We start from the raw sequence: 19,385 nt of genomic DNA, 5'->3' as shown, positions 1-19,385 counted from the left end.
CCCGGTGGCGCCAGTGTCCGGCAGCGTCGCCTCTGTCAGTGCGCCCCAGGGTGGCTGTGGCTACAATGTAGCTTGCCATCACCAGTGTGTGAATGGGTGGATGACTAGATATGTAAAGCGCTTTGGGGTCCTTAGGGACTAGTAAAGCGCTATATAAATACAGGCCATTTACCAGGCCATTTAATAACAGGAAGAATGTAGCACACAGAGTTCAGAGAGAAGTTGAGACAGGCGACTAGGGCAGTAGAGTGTGTAGTGAAGGAGGACATGCAGAGGGTTGGTGTGACAGAGGAGGATGCCAGGATATAGTGAGATGGAATCAGACGATCTGCTGTGTCAACCCTTAAAATGACGCTGAAAGAAGAAGATGGTCTCATAAAGTTCACATGTATGATAAAGTACAACTAGCACTGAAGTACAAATCCAACAGTCAAATTAAACACTCAAGTGTATTTATTTAAACAGGCAACTGTGAGGCGTTCCTGTGAAAGTGCTGCAATATTCTAAAGAAATACATTTGATTTCAAAAATGGCATTGTATTATAGGTCACAGTCACAGTCTGGTTCTGCAGTTGAGTATCCTCCAACTGCTGAGAGTTTAGTCTAGTTTATCTATACAGTGCCAAATCACAATAACAGTCACCTCAAGGCGCTTTATAATACATACAGAGAATAACCCAACAATCATAAGGGGTATGAGCAAACACTTTGGCGAAAGTGGAAAGGAAAAACTCCCTTTCAACAGAAAGAAACCTCTGGGAGAACCAGGCTCAGGGAGGGGCGGCCATCTGCCGTGAACGGTTGGGGTGAGAGGAGGAACACAGAATAGAAGACATGCTATGGATGAGAGCCAGAGATTACTAAAAAGTTTTAAAACTTTGTACAACTATTAAAACATAGTGAGTGAGATAGATGACTGAAGAAGAAATACTCAATGCATCATGGGAATCCCCCAGCAGCCTATGCCTATTGACTAAGGGAGGATTCAGAGTCACCTGATCCAGCCCTAACTATATGCTTTAGCAAAAAGGAAAGTTTTAAGCCTAATCTTAAAAGTAGAGATAGTGTCTGTCTCCTGAATCCAAACTGGAAGCTGGTTCCACAGAAGAGGGGCCTGAAAACTGAAGGCTCTGCGGCCACGCGGTCAAACATAATCAACACAACTGGAAATAATGCTTGATGTAGGAGATTAGCAAGTTGCCAGTTTGCACTATTTCTAAGCTTTAGGTCAAAGACTGCTGCCCCGAGGTCACAAAGAAACTCCAAACCATTGTTGCAGCAGTTCTCTGGGCACTTATTGGGCACTTAATTTGAAGTATGTAGCTTTCATTAGCTACATGCTTTCATTTTAATTGGCAAGAGGAAATCAAGAAGATCATTAACTGAATCTTCTGTCAAATCTGTTAAAATAATACTCAGAATTTTGCTGACTTTTCATTAAAATATGGTTTTAAATAAGCTTTTCTTCCCTTGGAAGTTATATTTCTGTCAGCATCTTTGCTGGTACAGGATTCTTCTGTACTGTAGGTTCCAGTCCAGGGTCCTTTCAGTACCATGTCTCTCTCTGTTATAATGCCTCTGGAGAAAGGCTGGAGCCGCCTTGCATTCCTGCTCTGTGAGAACCAAGCACACTTTCCTGCTTGCTGCCTGTAAATATATGACACGCTGGTTCTACTATATGTTGGTATAACAGACTGCATACTGGAAACTGTTTAAGCCCCTGTGTTTTATTTCATTTGTAATTTTTCAATGAGTAATTTAATCTAAATGGACATGAATCCATAATATTGTTAAACGAAGACTTATCTTAGACATGTCCTTTTATTGGTAAGTCACTGTCATTACGACATTTTCTGACATTTTACGACTGAGAAATTCAAAGGTAGTTTAAAGTCAAGGATTTCTATTGGTTTAAAGCTCTTCTCCTACAGCCAATCATAACCCTCTAAATAAAGGTTGACGGAAGTTCAACAAACCATCAGAGAAGCTAGTTGCCGTTAGCTTACAGAAATACGATGGTGTCCTTACGGCAGGTGTTGGTATGTAGACTGTGTTAAAACGGTTACGGGGACCAGGAGGAGGCCGGCTAACATAATGCTTTCTGCTCTGGTCTGTGGCGCTCTGGTGTTCCCTGGACTTTTCTGCAGCTCCAGAAAAGTCCTTAAATCCACTTTCACACAGTGGAGCGACGCTGACGTGGTTTGTGTCAGTGAGAGGTCAGCATCCACACGGGTCACCTCATCACAAACGCCAGTTTAATGTTGTGTTGTTTATCTGTCTCGTTACACACACTGCGGAGATTTGCTTCCTGTGTCACATTACTAACAGGAAAGAGCAGCTAAATTCGGCACATATATAACAAACCATAGAGGCGTCTTTGACGTAAGGAATCCTCTGATTCCCGTTAAATATAAGCTTGACTTAGATTTTAGAATTTGACATAATAATTTGGTTATGTGTTTGTAGGATATGTGCCAAAGGCACCACATTGCACGCCTGTGAGGGTTTGAATATTCATTGCGTGTGCAGTGGGGACTATTAAAAAGCCAGATAACAAATAAACGTGCATGTATTCCAGTGCAGTTGTGTCTACCCAAACAGTTGCTTTGCTTACTTTAGGCTGGTTTCTGCCATACATGCTTCTCTGGCTACTGCAGCTGGAGTCACAGTCATGACATCCTGCAGGGACGTCATGGCTGACAGGTTAGTGTTTCATAGTTTGTTTCACACGAAGACATGAGTTATCATTAGATTGTCAGTTTGTTAGTTCAGTGAAAGTGTTTCCTGTCTCACTTCACAGTCACTGGCTGGTGAACGCATTTGTATTGTTTGGAGTGCCCTACATGGTCTTTGACATCTATGCCATGTATCTGAGCCACTACCATACTCAGAAGCTCAAAGGTCATTCCAGCTCATACAGCGGCCACTCTCTTCAGACAGTGAAGGCTTTTCTCATCAAGGACTCCATGTTGGTTCTTCATCATATGGCCTTGCTTCTCATTTTCATGCCCATCACTCTGGTGAGAACACTGAGGAGTCTCTTCCGCTTTGTGTGTTCAGGCTGACTTGCCACTAAATGTTTGATTTGCAGTTCTTCAGAAGAGGACTGGGGGACTTCTTCATCGGCTGCCTGTTCACCACAGAGTTCAGCACTCCTTTTGTCTCCATTGGAAAGATTCTCATCCAGGTAATGCATGGGATTTACCTTTAGAGGAAGGCTGACATCAAGAAATCCCACTAGTGGCAAGAAAAGGTCTGCTTAAAGGACAGCACAGAGGCTTCGATCTTGGCAGCACAGGAACAGGACCTAAGCTCCCGATCCATAGATTGAGGAGTCTCCCACAGCTGACAGGACCAGAGTGGCAGACTGTACAAAGACACCAGAGACTAGCCAAAACAATTTCAGATCATCAAGCAAATTTACTGTTAGAGAAAGATAATTGATTTAAATACAAAATGCAGTTTTTAATGATGAACCTACCTGGTCCTGTGTTTTTATTGTGGGACCGTGTGCAGGGTTTATAATGGTCATGTATAAAAGATTGTGTTGTAGTACGACAAATGGCATAAATTCTTATCATGTTTGCATAAAAGTGTTTTGTGTTACGCACATGGATGTATTAGGGAAGTCCCCTCACCATCTTTCTGTGTTTCATATCCAGCTGGGTCTCGACAACACCAGACTCCACAGGATCAACGGCATCATTGTCTTGCTCAGCTTCTTCACATGTCGGATCCTGCTCTTCCCCTTCATGTATTGGATGTATGGCCGGCAATTTGGGATTCCTCTGCACAGAGTGGTCTTTCACCTGCCACTGCAATGCAACGTGGGTAACCTAGTGCTCCTGGCTCCACAGATCTACTGGTTTATACTTCTGTTGAGGAAAGCCAACAGACTGTACCTGAGGCAGAGGAAGGGGCCGGCCCGCAGACTGAAGACTCCATGATTTTCAAAAAAAACCCAACACAAAACCCTCAGATTATTGCTACAGTTAATGAAAAAATAAGTTTATTATTTTCATAATAAACTTAAGTCAGATTTAACAGGAGAGAGTTGTTTAACTGTGACTCTATCACATAGTCTGTCAGCAGTGCTGTTTTCCTTTTGTCTGTTCAGCTTTTATATGTTAGAGCCTCAACAATGTTACCCAACTACACAGAATCTGTTTGTATAAATTAAAGTCACTTTAATGAATATAGGATGAAATAATAACACACTGATGATGACTGAGTGCCCCTGGTGTACAGTACACACATTTAGCTTACGTTTTCATGCTGTCTACAATGTTAATGCAAATAAGAATAACTGCTCAACGTGTTGCAAAATATGATTTTAAGTTTGGTTTTTAATTCACAGAGAGTTCAAGCTTGTTACTTTTTAACTTGAGTTCAGTGTGACAGATTTCCTCCTTATTTCCATCTCCATGCTTTCATTCTTGCACCCTACATGAGTAGTTTTGTGTCCTGCCCTCACATACAGCAGGTCCGTGTCTCATTATATTAAAAATATCTTTTCTATGACATCACATAGAGCCAAGAATAAAAAAATAAAGAAAACTATTTAGAGTCATCTCCAGCCTGAGCTTCTGGCTCACAGGGATAACTTGTACATACACTGACATCATTAGCGGATTCTTAGAGAGGTGCTCATATTAAACATGACCTTAACATTACACTGTTGTTAATCAGCAGGCATATTCAGGATTGAGTTTTTGCAAACTCAAAGTGCTCAGTGGGAAACAGCAGATAGATCAGTGTGTGCATAATGCTGCTGAGGACACGAGCTGAGCAATTTTCTGCTGCAGCACAGCCTTCATCTCCAGGTTCTCCAAGTTGTCTGAGATGGTAGAGAAGAAGTGGCGGGTGTTGTCGCACTCCAGTGGGGTGCAGCTGTTTGGGAAGGCGGCCATAATGGCCTCGTACTGACTGAGGATCTCCAGACTAGAGAGGAACAGAGGCTCACATTGGCCTCCTGGCATCATCACCTGAAGGGAAGACACATTTCACCAGTGAGCCTGTAGTCCTGACTCAGGAAAAGAACACACTGAGAGAACTTTGTAGCAGTCAAATACAATGGCATCTAACACATGCTGATCCAAGTGCATTACTAAATTTGAGCAAACATGCTGCTTGGTTATAAGAGGAAAAAATTAGCCAATCAGAGACAGAATGGTGTAAAGAAGTCGTACCTGGACGTGCTGAACATGGCAGAAGAGCTGGCTCAGAACAAAAAGAACTTCCTGGCTTGGAGCAGTCTCCTTCTGTGAATCCTTTGATATCAGAGGAGTGTCTCTGGCTTCTTTGGACTTTGGACATATGAGAGTTGGATTTGAGTCTGTGGTTGCTGGCGTTTTAGGAGGAGTTGAAGCAGAAGCAGTAAAAGCACCAGATGAAGGAAGAGGCAGTTTGGCTCGTAGTGAATTCATCATGTCCCTCACAGCGTGGGCGTATAACCTGCCTACGTGTGCCCAGCCATTCGCCGACAGCCAGTCAGAGCAGCTGGAGCCGCAGAGCAGCTGCAGGACTCGAAGCAGGAGGACTGACAGGCGGAGTTCACATGAAAACTTCCTCAGGTCCAGTAGGGGCAGAAAGTCCACGTACTCCAGAGAGAAAGGCACGTGAAGGCGGCTGGATGTGATCAGCTCACGGAGGCCTCTCAGCAGCCTGCTCCACTGGGAGACGGAGCACCAGGGCAGCATCTGAGTCAGAGCCACTAGCAGGCCTTTGCTGAACATGCTGACGTGGTCAGGTTTGTGCTGGTCCAGAGTGAGACAGGACAGCATGGTGCTCTGCAGAGAGTCAGATATGGAGCAACACTCCATCCAGGCTAAAAGACCTGTGCCCAAACCGTACGAGGGAAGGTCCACACCCAACCATTCCTACAGGACAGACATAGTGTTCAATGCAAACTGAGAGCAAAAACAATCAGCTCTAGAGAAACCACACAAATAACAGTATCACATATTTTTTTTCTCAAAAAGTGAGCCTGTGAGCCAGATTTCAATGTTAAAATGCCCAAATTTACAGCATTAAAAATTTGGTTTACCGCCTGCTACAAAAATGGCTTAAAGGTCTACAGGCTGAGCAGCATCTGCTGATTGAAAGCCTAAAACTTGTACATTACGGTGGCCCGCAGAGGTCAAAGAACACCAGCAAATAGAAAAATCATTAAAAAAATGGAAGTGTTTTGTGGACATAATAACAGATGGCTGTTTAACAGCTAATAGCAAACATGTACAGTATCTACAGTTTTATATGAATCTTGTGTTATCCTGCATCGTCTTCTCTGACGAGTCCTCTTCTTTTAAGCATGTCTCAGTGTGATCGTGTGCATGTTTTGGTTCTGGTCACTTCTCTAGCCGGTCCATCACATTATTGTGTCCTGATTAACACTTCAGTTGTGGTTTGTGTGCTTTTACGCGTTTTTCTATTTTCTGTTTTTTTAAAAAAAGTTTCAGTAAATTTGACCTTTCAGGGCTTTCGAGTTTTGATTTATCTGATCACAGAACAGTTTGGATCTATCGGTCCATTTATGAGCTTTGCCTCAGAGAAGACGGCAGTGTTTCTGGATCATATTCACAAACAGTGATTTCTGGAAGCGTTCCTGATTTCTATGATGGAATCATGGCTGGTTTTTTTTTTAATCCATTGCTTTCTGAGGGCCTGTCCTCTGCCACAGAGATTTCTCCAGATGCTTTGAACCTTTTTGAAGTTATGTACCAGAGATGATGAGATACTCAAAATCTTTGCGATTACATTTCTTTGCAGACTGGTATATCTCTGCCCATCTTTTACTTCTGAGAAACATTGCCTCTCAAAGATGCTCTTTGTACTCTGTATTGTTACTGACTTGCTTCCAGTTAACCCAATTAGTTATCAGCCACTTGTTTTAGTAACACTGACTTTTCCAGTCTTTTAAGGCCTTGTCTCAAAGTTCTGCCTCCAAATTGAAAAGGAGATTTTTTTTCTTCTTCTTTTTTTTTTTTAAAAAAAGGTACATTTTCTCAGTTTAAACATTTGACACGTTGAGTGTTGTACTTTGAATAAAATGAGGGTTTAAGATGTTTGCAAATAAATTCATTCTGTTTTATTTATTTTAGCTAAACCCAGACCTGGGTTTGCATTTTCACAGATTGGATGTTGATACTTGACACTGTTCTTCAAAGAAATTCAGGAGTAGGCGGGTTCCGCAGTAGGACATACCTGTTCAGGTAGATCACACACAGCCAGTAGAGAGGAGGGCACTTCATTTTTAAAGTGCTCCCCCCACACAGGGTTCAGCAGGAACTGAACCGTCCAGTCCAGCTCTTCCATCTTGTTGTGGAGCCAGAACAGCGCTCGGGACCAGCTGCTGGGGGCCGCTGCCACCTCTGCACCCACCACCTGCCCCAGAGTGGTCAGCACTGACAACAGCAGCTCCTTCATATCCATGGACCAGATGTGGTGGTCTGGTGGTTGCTCCCAACATCTAGGAGGGATCAGGTGGGTTTAAGTTGAAATCAAATGATGTTAAACGCTATAAAGGTTTAACAGCTCAGAAATAAAAAAGTGGAAAGCTTTACTTATGATACAAACCTGAGAGTCTGGTTGTGTAGCTGGGCCAGCATGTAGAGGAGGGGGAAAGGAGAGCAGTCGAACACCCAGTGAGGAGTGGTGGCTGCTTCCTGCATGTCCACAGACAAAGCAGTCTGAAGAAGCTGGATACTCAGCTCTGCATCCACAGAACAGTGAGCTGGCAGAACCACAGGATAACTATCAGTGACAAATAATTTACTTTACATCCCAATGCATTTATGTGACAGCCTTGGGTTATAGGTAGATTAGCCAAATGTAACTTAAAATGAATCTACAGCTGTGGTCAGAGGTTTCCATCCACTCATCCTGGTGATACATGTCAGGGTGATTTGGGTGACTTTTCATGATTTCCTTATCCTGTTTCTTTTCTAGGCTGGAATGCTTGTATAGCATCCATCTGTAATGACTTTAAAAAAAAGAAAAAAATTTATTTTAGATTTTCTTTGATCCACACAGGGCCAAGATTTAACATACAGGCTCTCATATATACATGCACCTTACTAATATTTGATTAAATGTGCCTTTAACCACACTTTAACCAGATGCTTTTAGTAGTCATCTGCCTTAACTCTGGCTGCTATTTAAACACTCTTATTGGCAGAATTGGTATTTAATTTAAACACATTTCATTTAAATTGGTTGGTCATAGTGCACAACTTTTAAACAGGGTTCAGTTCAGAACTTTAGGAAGGTCATTCCAGATACTTAATGGAGCCAGCTTTCAGCAGCTAGACTCTGTGATCACCAGTTCAAACAACTGTATGTAAGAACAAGTACACTGTAACTGAACCGCTGTTCCAATTTTTGGAAAAGACAAACAGTCAATCTCAGATAAGATGAAAGTGGTTCAGGGACAACCCAGGGACCATCAAGCCTGCCTTTAACTGGAAACTTCTGGAACAGCAGCATCACTGTCCACAGTGAAGAGGTTTTTTTTGTTTTTTTTTTACATCGCCATGGACCAAGAAGGTGCCGATATAGAAGCCCCTGTTCCAAAATCGACATCTTCACACTTAACTGACACTTGCAGCTGCAGAGGCTTTCAAACCTAAGAATGCTGTACCTGCTGTCAAGCATGGCCGTGGTAGCATCATGCTCTGTGGCTCAAATCAACAGTCAGATGGTTGAAACGTGGATAAAGAAGGCTGATGTTACCGTAACCTTCTGGAATTCCCTTCCTAAAGCCCAGACCTCAACTCTAGTGGTCTATGCCTGGAAACCAATAATTTTGAATAACCTATCAATTCTGCCAAGAATTATGCCAGATGCTTATTGGTAACTACTAAAAGTGTCTGATGAAGATGCAACATGCTACGGTACACTTAACCTTTTCATTTAACATTTAGAATTTTGACCCTGTCAGGATCAGTGAAAATAAATTAAAACCTGTGAATCCAATTCTTGTTTGGGTTTTTTCAAAGTCATCACACATGTATGCTGTACAATCATTCCACCCTGGAAATGTTAAAAGCCCAGACATGATGGAAGCACCACGTTTACCATGACATTCATATCCATGACGAGTGGATCTAAACTTTTGATCACAACTGTAAAATGCTAATAAAATAGCTAATGTAGGTTGTGGTAAACATAAACATGTGATATTCACCTGTAGCTGAGAGGTTAGGCAGGACAAAGGTTTTCACGACTTCCTGAGGTGACAGAATGCTTTCCCTCTTTCCTTCTCCCTCAGCTGAAGTGACGGGCTCCATGAGCAGACCCAGAAACTTGAGGAACTGTTCTTTTTCAGTTGCTAACAGTGACTTGGTCTGGATCATGTCCTGTAAACACTTGCAAAGTAAACTGCACACCACATTTTTCCTCCCTCCATCTCTTCTTCCCCTCTGCTCTCTGAGTCCTGGCAGCTGTTCCAGGATCTTAGCCATTAGAGAGAAAGCTCCTTTGTTGAAAACAGCCGAATGACAGCAGGACCTCAAAGTGGCTTTGGGGTTCTGAAAGGCCACTCTTGCAACTAGAGAGGCTGCCGTAGTCAGATTGCCCTGTGAAGCTCCCACTGAAGCTCCGCCCGCCCCCTGAATGATGCAGTTGAAGGCCATGTTGAGCTCCTGTTCAAACCCATCAGCTAGAGCAGCAGGTACAGAGCACTCGAAGAACCCCCTGCTGGATAATCTCAGCATGGCAGCCAACGCTTTGTTCTGGTCTTCTAATGCGAGTGTGGAGAAAATACCTGAAGTGATTTTCAACAGTTTGTGACACTGCCTCACATTAGCGCTCTCACTATGGAGTCTGCTCATTAGGGTGGAGGCGAGGCTCATGAGGGTGCTGTGCTGCCGGAATGCCCCCTGGTTCTTTTCCAGGCAGTCGAGCCAGCGATCCGCACGTTCTGCCCATAATGGCTCGCTGGCAAACAACGCTGCAAAGTCCTCACAGTCTTCCAGGTGATGGGTGATGATGACAGCAGCAACCTCTGCGCTCACTTCAGGGCTGCTCTCTGCGGCAGGGAGGGACAGTGACTTCAGCACACCTCTGAGTGTATCATTCTCTCCTTCAAAGTCGTCACTACCAGCTCCGGGTGCTTCCTCTAGAGAAGCCAGGACCCTCTGGATGCTTTGTTCTAGCTGGAAAGCAGAGTAACTAGGGCTGGAGTGGTCACACTGACTGAGAACACCGCTTTGCCAAAACTGTGCAAGCTCTGTGATAATCCTCAGGGCTTCACTAAGCTTCATCTGCCGCAGATTAAACTGAGAAGGTGTGTGAGAAGCACGCAAGTCTTTCAGAGCTTCCTGAATCATTTCAGGACTCAGCTTCTCCATGTTCTCCTCCCTGGCTCGGAGGATTTTACACAAACAGTCCAACTTCTCTTTAGCTGGAAGCACCACGTTTTGGTCTATCAGGAAGGTTGTGTAAAGAGCATCGAGGGAAATGGATAAGGCCTGAAAGCAGAGGTCAGGTGAGGATATGTGACCTTTCATGTCTTTGAGTGCGTAAAGAAGAATGTGCAGAATATCTGCTGAATTTGGCGTGTCTAACTTTAACCTCTTTGCAGCCTGAGGGGACAGACTGGAGGACTCAGAGGAGAGGCGAGCAAGCTGGCTGGCAAACATCTTCTCTATGCTCTCTTCTTCTCCAACCTCCTCTTCCACTCTGCCTTTCCACAGCTCCCACCAAACCTCCAGAAGGAGTCGGACATCGTCTTCCCCTATGGGATCGCTCCTCACATGTTCCACCAGCCTTTCCAGCTCAGCACAGATTTGAGCGTGAGGAAGACGCAGGAGGAAACTGGCAAAAACACCCGCAGCTGCTGCTGACTTCACCAGCTCCAGCAGGACGACACGGCTGACCTCAGGGAGGCTGTTTTGGAGAGAGAAGAAAGGGTTCTCCCTCCAAGCAAACTCAACGTTCTCCTCAGCCTCTCTGCACAGCAGCTTCAGCCACACAACACAAACCATCCTCTTTTTCCAGCTCTCAGCTGCTGGGTTGGGACAGTCACTGACTTCATCCTGTCTGCAGATTTCTTTGAGTGCTTCCAGGATCACATGTCCCACCCGGCTCCAGTCTGCTTTCTGAATGGTGGACAGAGATGAGGGGAAACACAGCTTATCAGCCAGGAGGAAAGCTCCCTGAAGCACTGTCGAGTCTGAAAGAACAAGAGAAAAGGCATCAAAACTCAAATTTGCCAGAGGAAATGGATTTTTTTCAAAATTTTTAACTGTCCTCTCGGCTCCTTAAATTAGCCTAAAATGGCAAAGCTGCGCAAAAAACAACACATTTGATCTTAAGATCAAAAAATGCCACTTTGAAAATGGCTTTTGACTGGAGATAAGCTGAAGTTCAACTCTGGTTCATCTTAAGTTGACAGTGGAAGGAACATGGTCTGAAGCCTGAGCTCAGAGAGGTTACTTATATCTCATTATTTTAAATCGTGATCTTGTATATGAACATCCACACTCTGTAGAATAAGGTATTGGTGTCTATTTTTCAGTTCCACACAGAATGAATACAAGCTATATAAATATATATAGAAAAAAATGTCGCTGCTCTGTCATTCTCACACACATACAGCAGAGCGGTTAGAGAACAGCATTACCTCTTAAACTGCTAAAGCTGATATTGTTTAATTTTGTGGGGGTTGATTATGGCGAAAAATCTCTGCACATGCAACATTAACTGTAGCAAAACAGAAATTGTGACTCGTGTTTTCTGTGGGAACGTGAGGAGTGTAACGGTTACCTTTGTTCATTATTAGTGCCAAAGCTGCAGAGTGGACCTGGATGCTGAGAAGCTAGTTTGCTAATTTTAGTTCCAACTATAAGCTGTACCACAGCTCTAATACTTTACATCAGAGTATAATGAAGTAGAGAGCAAACACGATACTACCTCCCAGCAAAGGTTTCTATCAGAGTGACACAAACTTCGTATAAAGCGCTTCCGCTGTTAGCGTCAGCGTGTGCAACCAGAGAGTATTCATGATCAAGAACTCCCACTCTGTGGATTTCCGGTTTCATAGAGGGCGCTCTAAGCATATGGCAGAATGAATAGAGCTCTATTCAGCCCCAGAATGTCATTTTTGTTGAGTAAACAATTTTGGTTATTGTTTTTTGTTTTGTTTTTAAATATTTTCCTTAATAGTTAATAGATGTAGCTTCATTTTCACATTTTTATGGTTTCCAACATTTCGGTGTAATACAAACAGCACCAAGAGCCGCATAATGCATCGACTACTTTACTTTCAGGCATGAAACACACAGCCGCGGAAAACGTCTGACAGTAACTTCCTGACAGTGATCGCCTTCGACCACCACTTTTTTTTTCCTATTTCGTTTGGTTTCTTATTCAACCTTTTCAAGATGTTGTTGCACTAATGTTGTCTCCCAACGAGAGATTGTAATATGTGCATAAATTGAATTAAAGTACGAAAAAAACCAAAGAAAACAAAAAACCTTCGACCACCACAAGCAGCGTGTTCTCATATGCATGATAGGCTTTGTTGTGGTTTAACTACGCTCCCAATATCTAAATAACGTATGATGTAGATTATTAGACCTAAAATCGGGCATGGAGAAATAATTATTTGAGTGCTTTCGTTACATTCACAGCTATTATTTGAGGACTTTCAGGCGAACTAAATAGTGAAACGAGATTAACAGGAAGTGACATGACTCTCGTCCATCAGCTCTGGTGCCGGAAAGACTAGTAAGGCTGCTGTCGTCATGCCCTCACAGCGACATCTCAGGGCAAAGTCAATACTACGAGTTTTATATAAAGTCAAAAGCAAAAGCACCTGTTGCAAACTGTTGACTCCTCATGAACTGCTGTGAACTATTTATTAAACTATGTGGTGCGGTGGTTCACATAGTCACATTACAGCAATCCTGAGTTCGAATCAAATATGGAGTACATTTGCCCCGTGACTCCAAGTACACCGGGTACCGCTCACAGTTTAGTCCGTTTGTGTGGTAATGGATAAAGTAAAATATGCACCTACCAGACAGACCTCTGGCCACGTGGCAGCTGGGATAGGCTGCAGCTACAATAATGTCACGTCTAACATTAAAACAGGAACGCTGTAAAAAGAACTAGGACATTGTATCCTGATTTATTTATTTATTTATTTGCAACTTCCTAGCATATATTCTCGATTTTATTAACTTTTTTGATTATGATTAATGTTTTTTTAAAGGTTATGTTTTCGAGCTGCTCATCACGCCAGAAATCGCACTCCTTTTTTCTTTTTCCTTTGAAATGAAAGTGAAAGTGTCAAGAGAAACTTTGTGTGGACATCGGACAACAAGGAGTTCGACAGTGGAGAAGAATGAGGGTTTTAATTTTGAGGATTTTTGTTTATTTGTATCTAAGTGCAGGTGAGTTATAGTGCAACACGTTGTCACAGATTAGCTTAGGTCAGTTTGTGCGTGTTAGGTCAACAGTGACTATAGATATTCTAGTCTACCGCATGAATTCCAACGGCTATGCTGTCTGACTGATGTATTCGTTTCATTCAGGTGTGTGGAGTGTCCATCAGATCCAGTGGCTGCCTTGTTACTTCATTGATGAGCGTTTGTATTTGAATAAGGACAACCACACTGAGACTCGGGTCATCCCCAGAGAGGCTATACTTCAGTTTGGTCAGAAAGGAGATGCTCCTGTTAACACAAACGGCATCACTTTCCTGGTCATCAGTGAGTTACTGCAGCCTGCATGAGGAGAAGGCTGAAAAAACAACTACAGTGTGTTAGTGTTTATTTTATTGTCTTCTAGGATCAAAGTTGGATCTGCTGCAGTATGTGGAGGGGGTGGAGGCAGAGCAGCTGAAGTGTGAGCTGCACAGATACAGCACAGAGGGTGGTTACGTCCGCTGGCCTGTCCTCGGTGCCCGGGAGTACAACCACTGGTTTACCTGCATCCTCAGACACAGCAGGGGCCGCTTCACAGTCGCTGGCACCCTTAGACACCCCTCTGACCAGCCTCCCCCAGGGCAGCCAGACTACCACAACTGGTCTGTCATCGCTGACAAAGAGGTACTCACCACCGCAGGTAAACTCACATATGAGGATTCAGTTTTTTTCTTTTGAGCCATACAGACCATCTCCTAGGGGTTTGTTAATTGCCTGCCTGTTGCAGTGGCAGAAGTTCAAGGACAGAGTGCTGAAAAGAAACTGTGTTTGTATCTTGAAGATTAGAGTAGAAATAGAGAGACAGTTATAGTTATATTGACTTGGAATGGTGGATGGCCAAATAATTGTCATGTCATAGATACAGGAAGTGGTTGTCACCTGTTTGAGTAAAGGACACTTGTGTTGTTTGTCACACTTTTTCCACAGTCGCCATGGTCATCAAAACACAGACTCCCTCAGTTAAAGCACGCCTGAAGTCCCAGCAAAAGCTCCACTGCCAGTTTGATGTTGACCACAAGGGTGCAAAGGTCACTGTAGAGTGGCATAGGCACCGCCCTGGTGAGAGGACCAAGCTCTTCAGTTACAACAGGCACACAGGACAGACTGAGGGGAGCGGTGTCGGACTACGTGCCCTTGCGGCTGGAGATGCCTCTTACACCCTCGCCTCCACCACAATGATCAGTGAAGGGACCTACATTTGTTCAGTGTCCGTGTATCCACTGTTCACCAAGGTGGATGTATATCTGCACATTGAAGGTACATAGGATTGGATCATTCCCTAAATGTCTATACTACCAGTCAAAAGTTTGGACACACCTTCTCATTTAATGGTTTTTGTTTATTTTCATGACTATTTACATTGTAGATTCTCACTGAAGGAATCAAAACTATGAATGAACACATATAGAATTATGCAGTAAACAAAAAAGCGTGAAATAACTCAAAACATTTTATATACTTTAGATTCTTTAAAATAGCCACCCTTTGCTTTGATTACTGCTTTGCACACTCATGGCATTCTCTCCATAAGCTTCATGAGGCAGTCACCTGAAATGGTTTTCCAACAGTCTTGAAGGAATTTCCAGAGATGCTGAGCACTCCTTGGCCCTTTTGCCTTCACTCTGTGGTCCATCTCATCCCAACCCAGCTCAGTTGGGTTTAGGTCAGGTGACTGTGGAGGCCAGGCCATCAGGCACAGCACTCCTCACTCTCCTTCTCAGTCAAATAGCCCTTACACAGCCAGGAGGTGTGTTTGGTGTCATTGTCCTGTTGAAAAATAAATGATGGTCCAACTAATAGAAAACCGGATGGGATGGCATGTTGCTACAGGATGCTGTGGGAGCCATGCTGGTTCAGTGTGCCTTCCATTTTGAATAAATCCCCAACATGTCACCAGCAAAGCACCCCCACACCATCACACCTCCTCGCCTGCTTTTCCTTAGTGGTGCTTTCTTAGCAGCTATTTGACCACAAAGGCCTCATTCTCACAGTCTTCACTGAACAGTTCATGTAGAGATGTCTGCTACTGGAAAATCTGTGTGGCATTTATCTGGGCTCTAATCTGAGGTGCTGTTAGCTTGTGATTTCTGAGGCTGGTGACTCAGATGAATTTATCCTTAGCAGCAGAGGTGACTCTTCGTCTTCCTTTTGTGGGGCAGTCCTCATGTGAGCCAGTTTCATCGTAGTGCTTGATGGTTTTTGGGACTGCACTTGGGGATACATTCAAAATTTTAGCAGTTTTCCAGACTGACTGATCTTCAGTTGTTAAAGTAATGATTGACTGTTGTGCTTGCCATAAGAAGCTGTGTCCAAACCTTTGACTGGTACTGTATATGTTGTCAGTACAAACAATGAGAGTAAGAAACTTATTTTTAAATAGCTCTTTATAGCATTTTATTACTTTGACCTTCAGATCAATCTATTGACCTTGAAGGAAATGTAAGAGGTCAAATGTGACATGATATTTGAAATCTTTATATGGTACTTTTTATATGTTGTCAATATACAGCACCCTTTTAAGAATCTCAGTTTTAATGAACTGTTAAATCCATTTGTTCGATTGTTACTCCACTACACTCCACTAAGTGTGGTCAGAAACTTTTTTTAAAAAATTATTCTGTTAAGTGTGTAACCTGAAATGCATCTTACCAAATTTGACTTCCTAGAATTCTGGAACTCAGACCAAATCTCAACTTTTAAATGTCACCAGTTTTGACCTGAAAGAATATTAAATTAAAACGAGTGAATTAAATAAAACAGCCCAGTTACTATAATAAATGTCTGCTGTTAGGTATTGAAATTACTATTATTATTTATTTTTCTCTCTCCTTTCCTCAGAGTCTCCCCATGTCTCCCTCAATGTTGCAACCACCCTGTTATTGCAGGAGGGCAAGGACTTGATGGTTAAGTGTGAGGCAAATGGCTACTACCCTCGGGATGTGGAGATAATTTGGTACGAGGAGGATCCAGGCACTCCACATCCCAAGCCACTAAACCATAGTGTTCTGTTCAGCCACAAAGTAAATGGGGACATGACCTTCTTGCTGTCAGGTGTCTTCTACCTCCAGGCTGCGCTCAGGGACTCTGGGAAAAAGTTCACATGCAGCGTCTCCCATCAGTCCCTGAAAGTGCCCATAACAAAAAGTTTCACCCTGATTGTGGAAGGTGAGTGTCAGTATAGTACTAGGAGCTAGCAGCTGGGAGGAGCAGAGCCTGATGTGTGTTCTGTTTCAGAGCCAACAAACTGGATTTTGTACCTCGTTGTGGGCTCTGTTGTGATCCTGCTGTTGTATGTGAAGCGGCGCTACCTGCACTCAGGTGAGTGATACAGAATTCCAGCTAAATCACACTTGAGGAGCACGTGCTTGCTGTTTGGGATCAACTGACATATAAAGCATGTTCAACCCCAATTTTAAAAAAGTTGCAAAGTTGTGTGTAAAATGTAAAGAAAATAATATAAATAACATATATTAGAGAAAATGATATTTATTCTACAGAAAATAGTTATTAATATAGATAAATAAACAGAATGGATGATTTGGAATTTAAAAGAAAATGGAAAACATGTAAAAAGACTAAAGTGAGAAAATTTACGGAGAAAAATACTAGACTATATTGAATTTGATGACAGCAACATATCAGAAAAAAATGTTGGTGCTGGGCAAGAAAAGTCTGGAAAAGTCTGCAGTACTGGAAAAAAAGCGGGAGAAACATTTTTGGAGTAAGTAACATGACTGGGTATAAAAAGAGCATCTCAGAGGGGCAGAGCTTCCCAGAAGTGTCTAAGAATTGTTTGACAATTTCAGAATAATGTTCCATAAAATTGCAAACTTTAAATATGTCATAGTTTCCTGTACATAATATCATCAAAAGGTTCAGAGAATGTGTCTAAGGGACAAGGTCAATTTCTTTTTTAAATAGTTGCATTGAAGCATTAAATTTGATAGTTAATCAAATAATATGCCACCTGGCAAATGAAAGGCAACAGACCATAGACAAGGCAGAATATCCAATCAGAATTGGGCCATGCTTTAAAAACAGGGATTCTGTCATGGAAATCAATGCAAAGCTCACGAACACCTCTACAAGTGAGTGTCTGTGAATACAGGTCACATCCACAAATGCAGGTTGAAGCTCTGTCACACAAAGAAGAATCTAAATATGAACTTCTGTTAACCCAGAGCTTCCCAAAGTGTGGGGCCCGCCCCTTAGAGGGGAGCGCGGAGCCATTGCAAGGGGAAAATAAAACCCAAAACGCTTGTACACTGCCAGCACGGGGCGCCCACACAAACGCAAAGCAGGAGATGAAGCATCGCATCACTGAATAGGTTTCCAAACCAACTTCATTCTAAGCCAAAGACTAGAAAATATGGTGAAGCATGTCTTCCCTTTGGTTTCACCTGCACAAGTGCCAAGGTAGGTCTCCCCTGCATAATTGGTTTTCCCTTTGTCGGGAGCAGCGCTGGGCTCTCCAAATCACGGACAAACAGTATCCCACATTCTTGAGTTTTAGTTCACAAACACTTATTGTAATGACTAACTACTCCTGACATTTCGGAGATGTTAGCTCTTTATACAGTAAAGTTACAGCGGGATAAAAATAATATCAGGCTCATCCTGCCACGATTTGTTCCCCCAGTTCAAATCACGGACAAACAGTATCCTACAGCTGTTTATGTTTTTGAACCCATTTTGCACAGAGAGGCATTTTTTGAAAAATGTATTGATAGCAATGTTGAATATTATTACCCAGGAAAAAAACAACTACACGTAAAATAATCACACCGTGACGCCTCTGCCTTTCTAAATGGAGGGACAGTAACTGTGTGTGTATGTAAGCGTGGAAAAACTGAAGATAGTCAGATTAACAGTATTTTGTCTCTATCTGCGATTCTGCAATTCATCTCATGTAAACAATAACGTGGCGCACAGCGTGACGTGAAATTAGGCACATACCTTTTGATGTTGTGTGACGAACTCTGTATTCCTCGTCCACACGTAAACGCAAAAAAGGAGTTTTAAAAAATCTCAGTTTTCGGTGACCTGAACGCCGTTTACGTGTGGACGAAACAGCTGCGTTTTCAAAAATACCCGTGTAGGTGTGGACGTATCGTAAAGGAGTTAGTCGTTTATTTTATTACTACCTGTAATTTATTGCAGATTACTTTTATTTGCTTAATTGTTTACTAAATGTTTGAGGTGTGAAATAAACCGCAATGGAACAAAATATGGGTGTGTGTGGTTGGAGGATGGCGGGGATGGGAGGGCAACATTTGTCTTGTAAAACAAAGGGGGGCCTAGCAAAAAAAGTTTGGGAACCACTGTGTTAACCAAAGCTTATGAAAAATGGACTGAAGCTAAAGGAAAAAAGATGTTCTGTGGTCAGATGAATCAAAATGAGAAAGTCATGAACCAAGGTTCACACTCAGTAGGGACCCAAACGCAGACTTGATACAAAATTCACAGGAACTATGTACAGATTTATTTCTTTAACATAAATGATCAGGAACAACCAGGGGAACGAGAATATAACTCAAGTCGAGGAAACCGGGAACTGAAATGCCCTGAGAATCCGTGATGGGGACTGTGGGAAGCTGCAACAGAAAGGGAACAATTACTTGTGTGCAGGAAAACAGAGAGTTAAAACTAAACCAGATTAAGAATGCTGTGGGTTACAATCAGAGTCAATATTCAATACTTGAATAAACACAGAGGTTAAGAGAGCCAAGTTAACTAAGAGTGAATAAAGGACTGGCGTGGAGCAGCCATCCACGGTAAGTGAAATAGTTTTGGAGTAATTGCCAGGGATGGAATACAGGTGCGATACTGATGGCCCAACCCAAGGGCGTGGCCACCGAGGCAACCTGAACGCTCCCCGGCTAGTGTTCCCATTGACCATGACTGTCACGGCTGGCGGAGGGAGCCGTGTGGTGTGGAGGAAAAGGAGGACCCAAG

General features: G+C 42.9%; 3 protein-coding genes across 4 annotated transcripts in view; 2 read left to right on the top strand and 1 right to left on the bottom strand.

Moving 5' to 3' along the window:
• The first annotated feature begins 1,075 nt into the window (after positions 1–1,075).
• LOC102314035 (TLC domain containing 3A) lies at positions 1,076–4,326 on the top strand. Of its 2 annotated transcripts, XM_005944707.3 has the most exons (5): positions 1,431–2,216; positions 2,620–2,703; positions 2,801–3,020; positions 3,092–3,187; positions 3,663–4,326. In XM_005944707.3, exons 1-5 carry the CDS (start codon positions 2,095–2,097, stop codon positions 3,945–3,947), a joined length of 807 nt encoding a protein of 268 aa, XP_005944769.1. In that variant the 5' UTR covers positions 1,431–2,094; the 3' UTR covers positions 3,948–4,326. The 2 variants fall into 2 exon arrangements, with proteins under 2 accessions (XP_042069035.1, XP_005944769.1); XM_042213101.1 differs by lacking the exon at positions 3,092–3,187 and having other exon boundaries at positions 1,076–2,216.
• On the bottom strand, positions 4,311–11,993 carry gemin4 (gem (nuclear organelle) associated protein 4). Its single transcript, XM_005944706.3, has 6 exons — positions 11,767–11,993; positions 9,185–11,173; positions 7,576–7,732; positions 7,204–7,468; positions 5,190–5,879; positions 4,311–4,985 (listed from the first exon to the last, which is right to left on the bottom strand). Exons 1-6 carry the CDS (start codon positions 11,774–11,776, stop codon positions 4,752–4,754), a joined length of 3,345 nt encoding a protein of 1,114 aa, XP_005944768.1. The 5' UTR covers positions 11,777–11,993; the 3' UTR covers positions 4,311–4,751.
• An 808-nt stretch (positions 11,994–12,801) lies between these two features.
• LOC121812048 (tapasin-like) overlaps positions 12,802–19,385 on the top strand; it is a 20,944-nt gene continuing 14,360 nt past the window's right edge. Inside the window, exons 1-6 of the mRNA XM_042213099.1 lie at positions 12,802–13,397; positions 13,539–13,715; positions 13,795–14,070; positions 14,358–14,687; positions 16,269–16,595; positions 16,665–16,748. Of these exons, the coding sequence (XP_042069033.1) occupies positions 13,349–13,397; positions 13,539–13,715; positions 13,795–14,070; positions 14,358–14,687; positions 16,269–16,595; positions 16,665–16,748 (1,243 nt within the window). The 5' untranslated portion in view covers positions 12,802–13,348. The remainder of the gene's footprint in view (positions 13,398–13,538; positions 13,716–13,794; positions 14,071–14,357; positions 14,688–16,268; positions 16,596–16,664; positions 16,749–19,385) is intronic.

This window comes from Haplochromis burtoni, unplaced genomic scaffold (assembly GCF_018398535.1).
Source record: "Haplochromis burtoni strain Fernald_Lab_line unplaced genomic scaffold, NCSU_Asbu1 Contig_417, whole genome shotgun sequence".
Classification (NCBI taxonomy): Eukaryota; Metazoa; Chordata; class Actinopteri; order Cichliformes; family Cichlidae; genus Haplochromis; species Haplochromis burtoni.
This window is presented reverse-complemented; position numbering and strand designations above follow the sequence as displayed.

Bases quoted from the DNA above. Each gene is read 5' to 3' on its own strand.
- LOC102314035 (XM_005944707.3), top strand. From the start codon at position 2,095: ATGCTTTCTGCTCTGGTCTGTGGCGCTCTGGTGTTCCCTGGACTTTTC. The intron at 2,704-2,800 runs GTTAGTGTTTCA...CTCACTTCACAG, and splicing joins AGGGACGTCATGGCTGACAG to TCACTGGCTGGTGAACGCAT. The intron at 3,021-3,091 runs GTGAGAACACTG...TTTGATTTGCAG, and splicing joins TTTTCATGCCCATCACTCTG to TTCTTCAGAAGAGGACTGGG.
- gemin4 (XM_005944706.3), bottom strand. The intron at 7,733-9,184 runs GTGAATATCACA...TGGTTCTGCCAG, and splicing joins GCCTAACCTCTCAGCTACAG to CTCACTGTTCTGTGGATGCA. The intron at 4,986-5,189 runs GTACGACTTCTT...TCTTCCCTTCAG, and splicing joins GCCATGTTCAGCACGTCCAG to GTGATGATGCCAGGAGGCCA.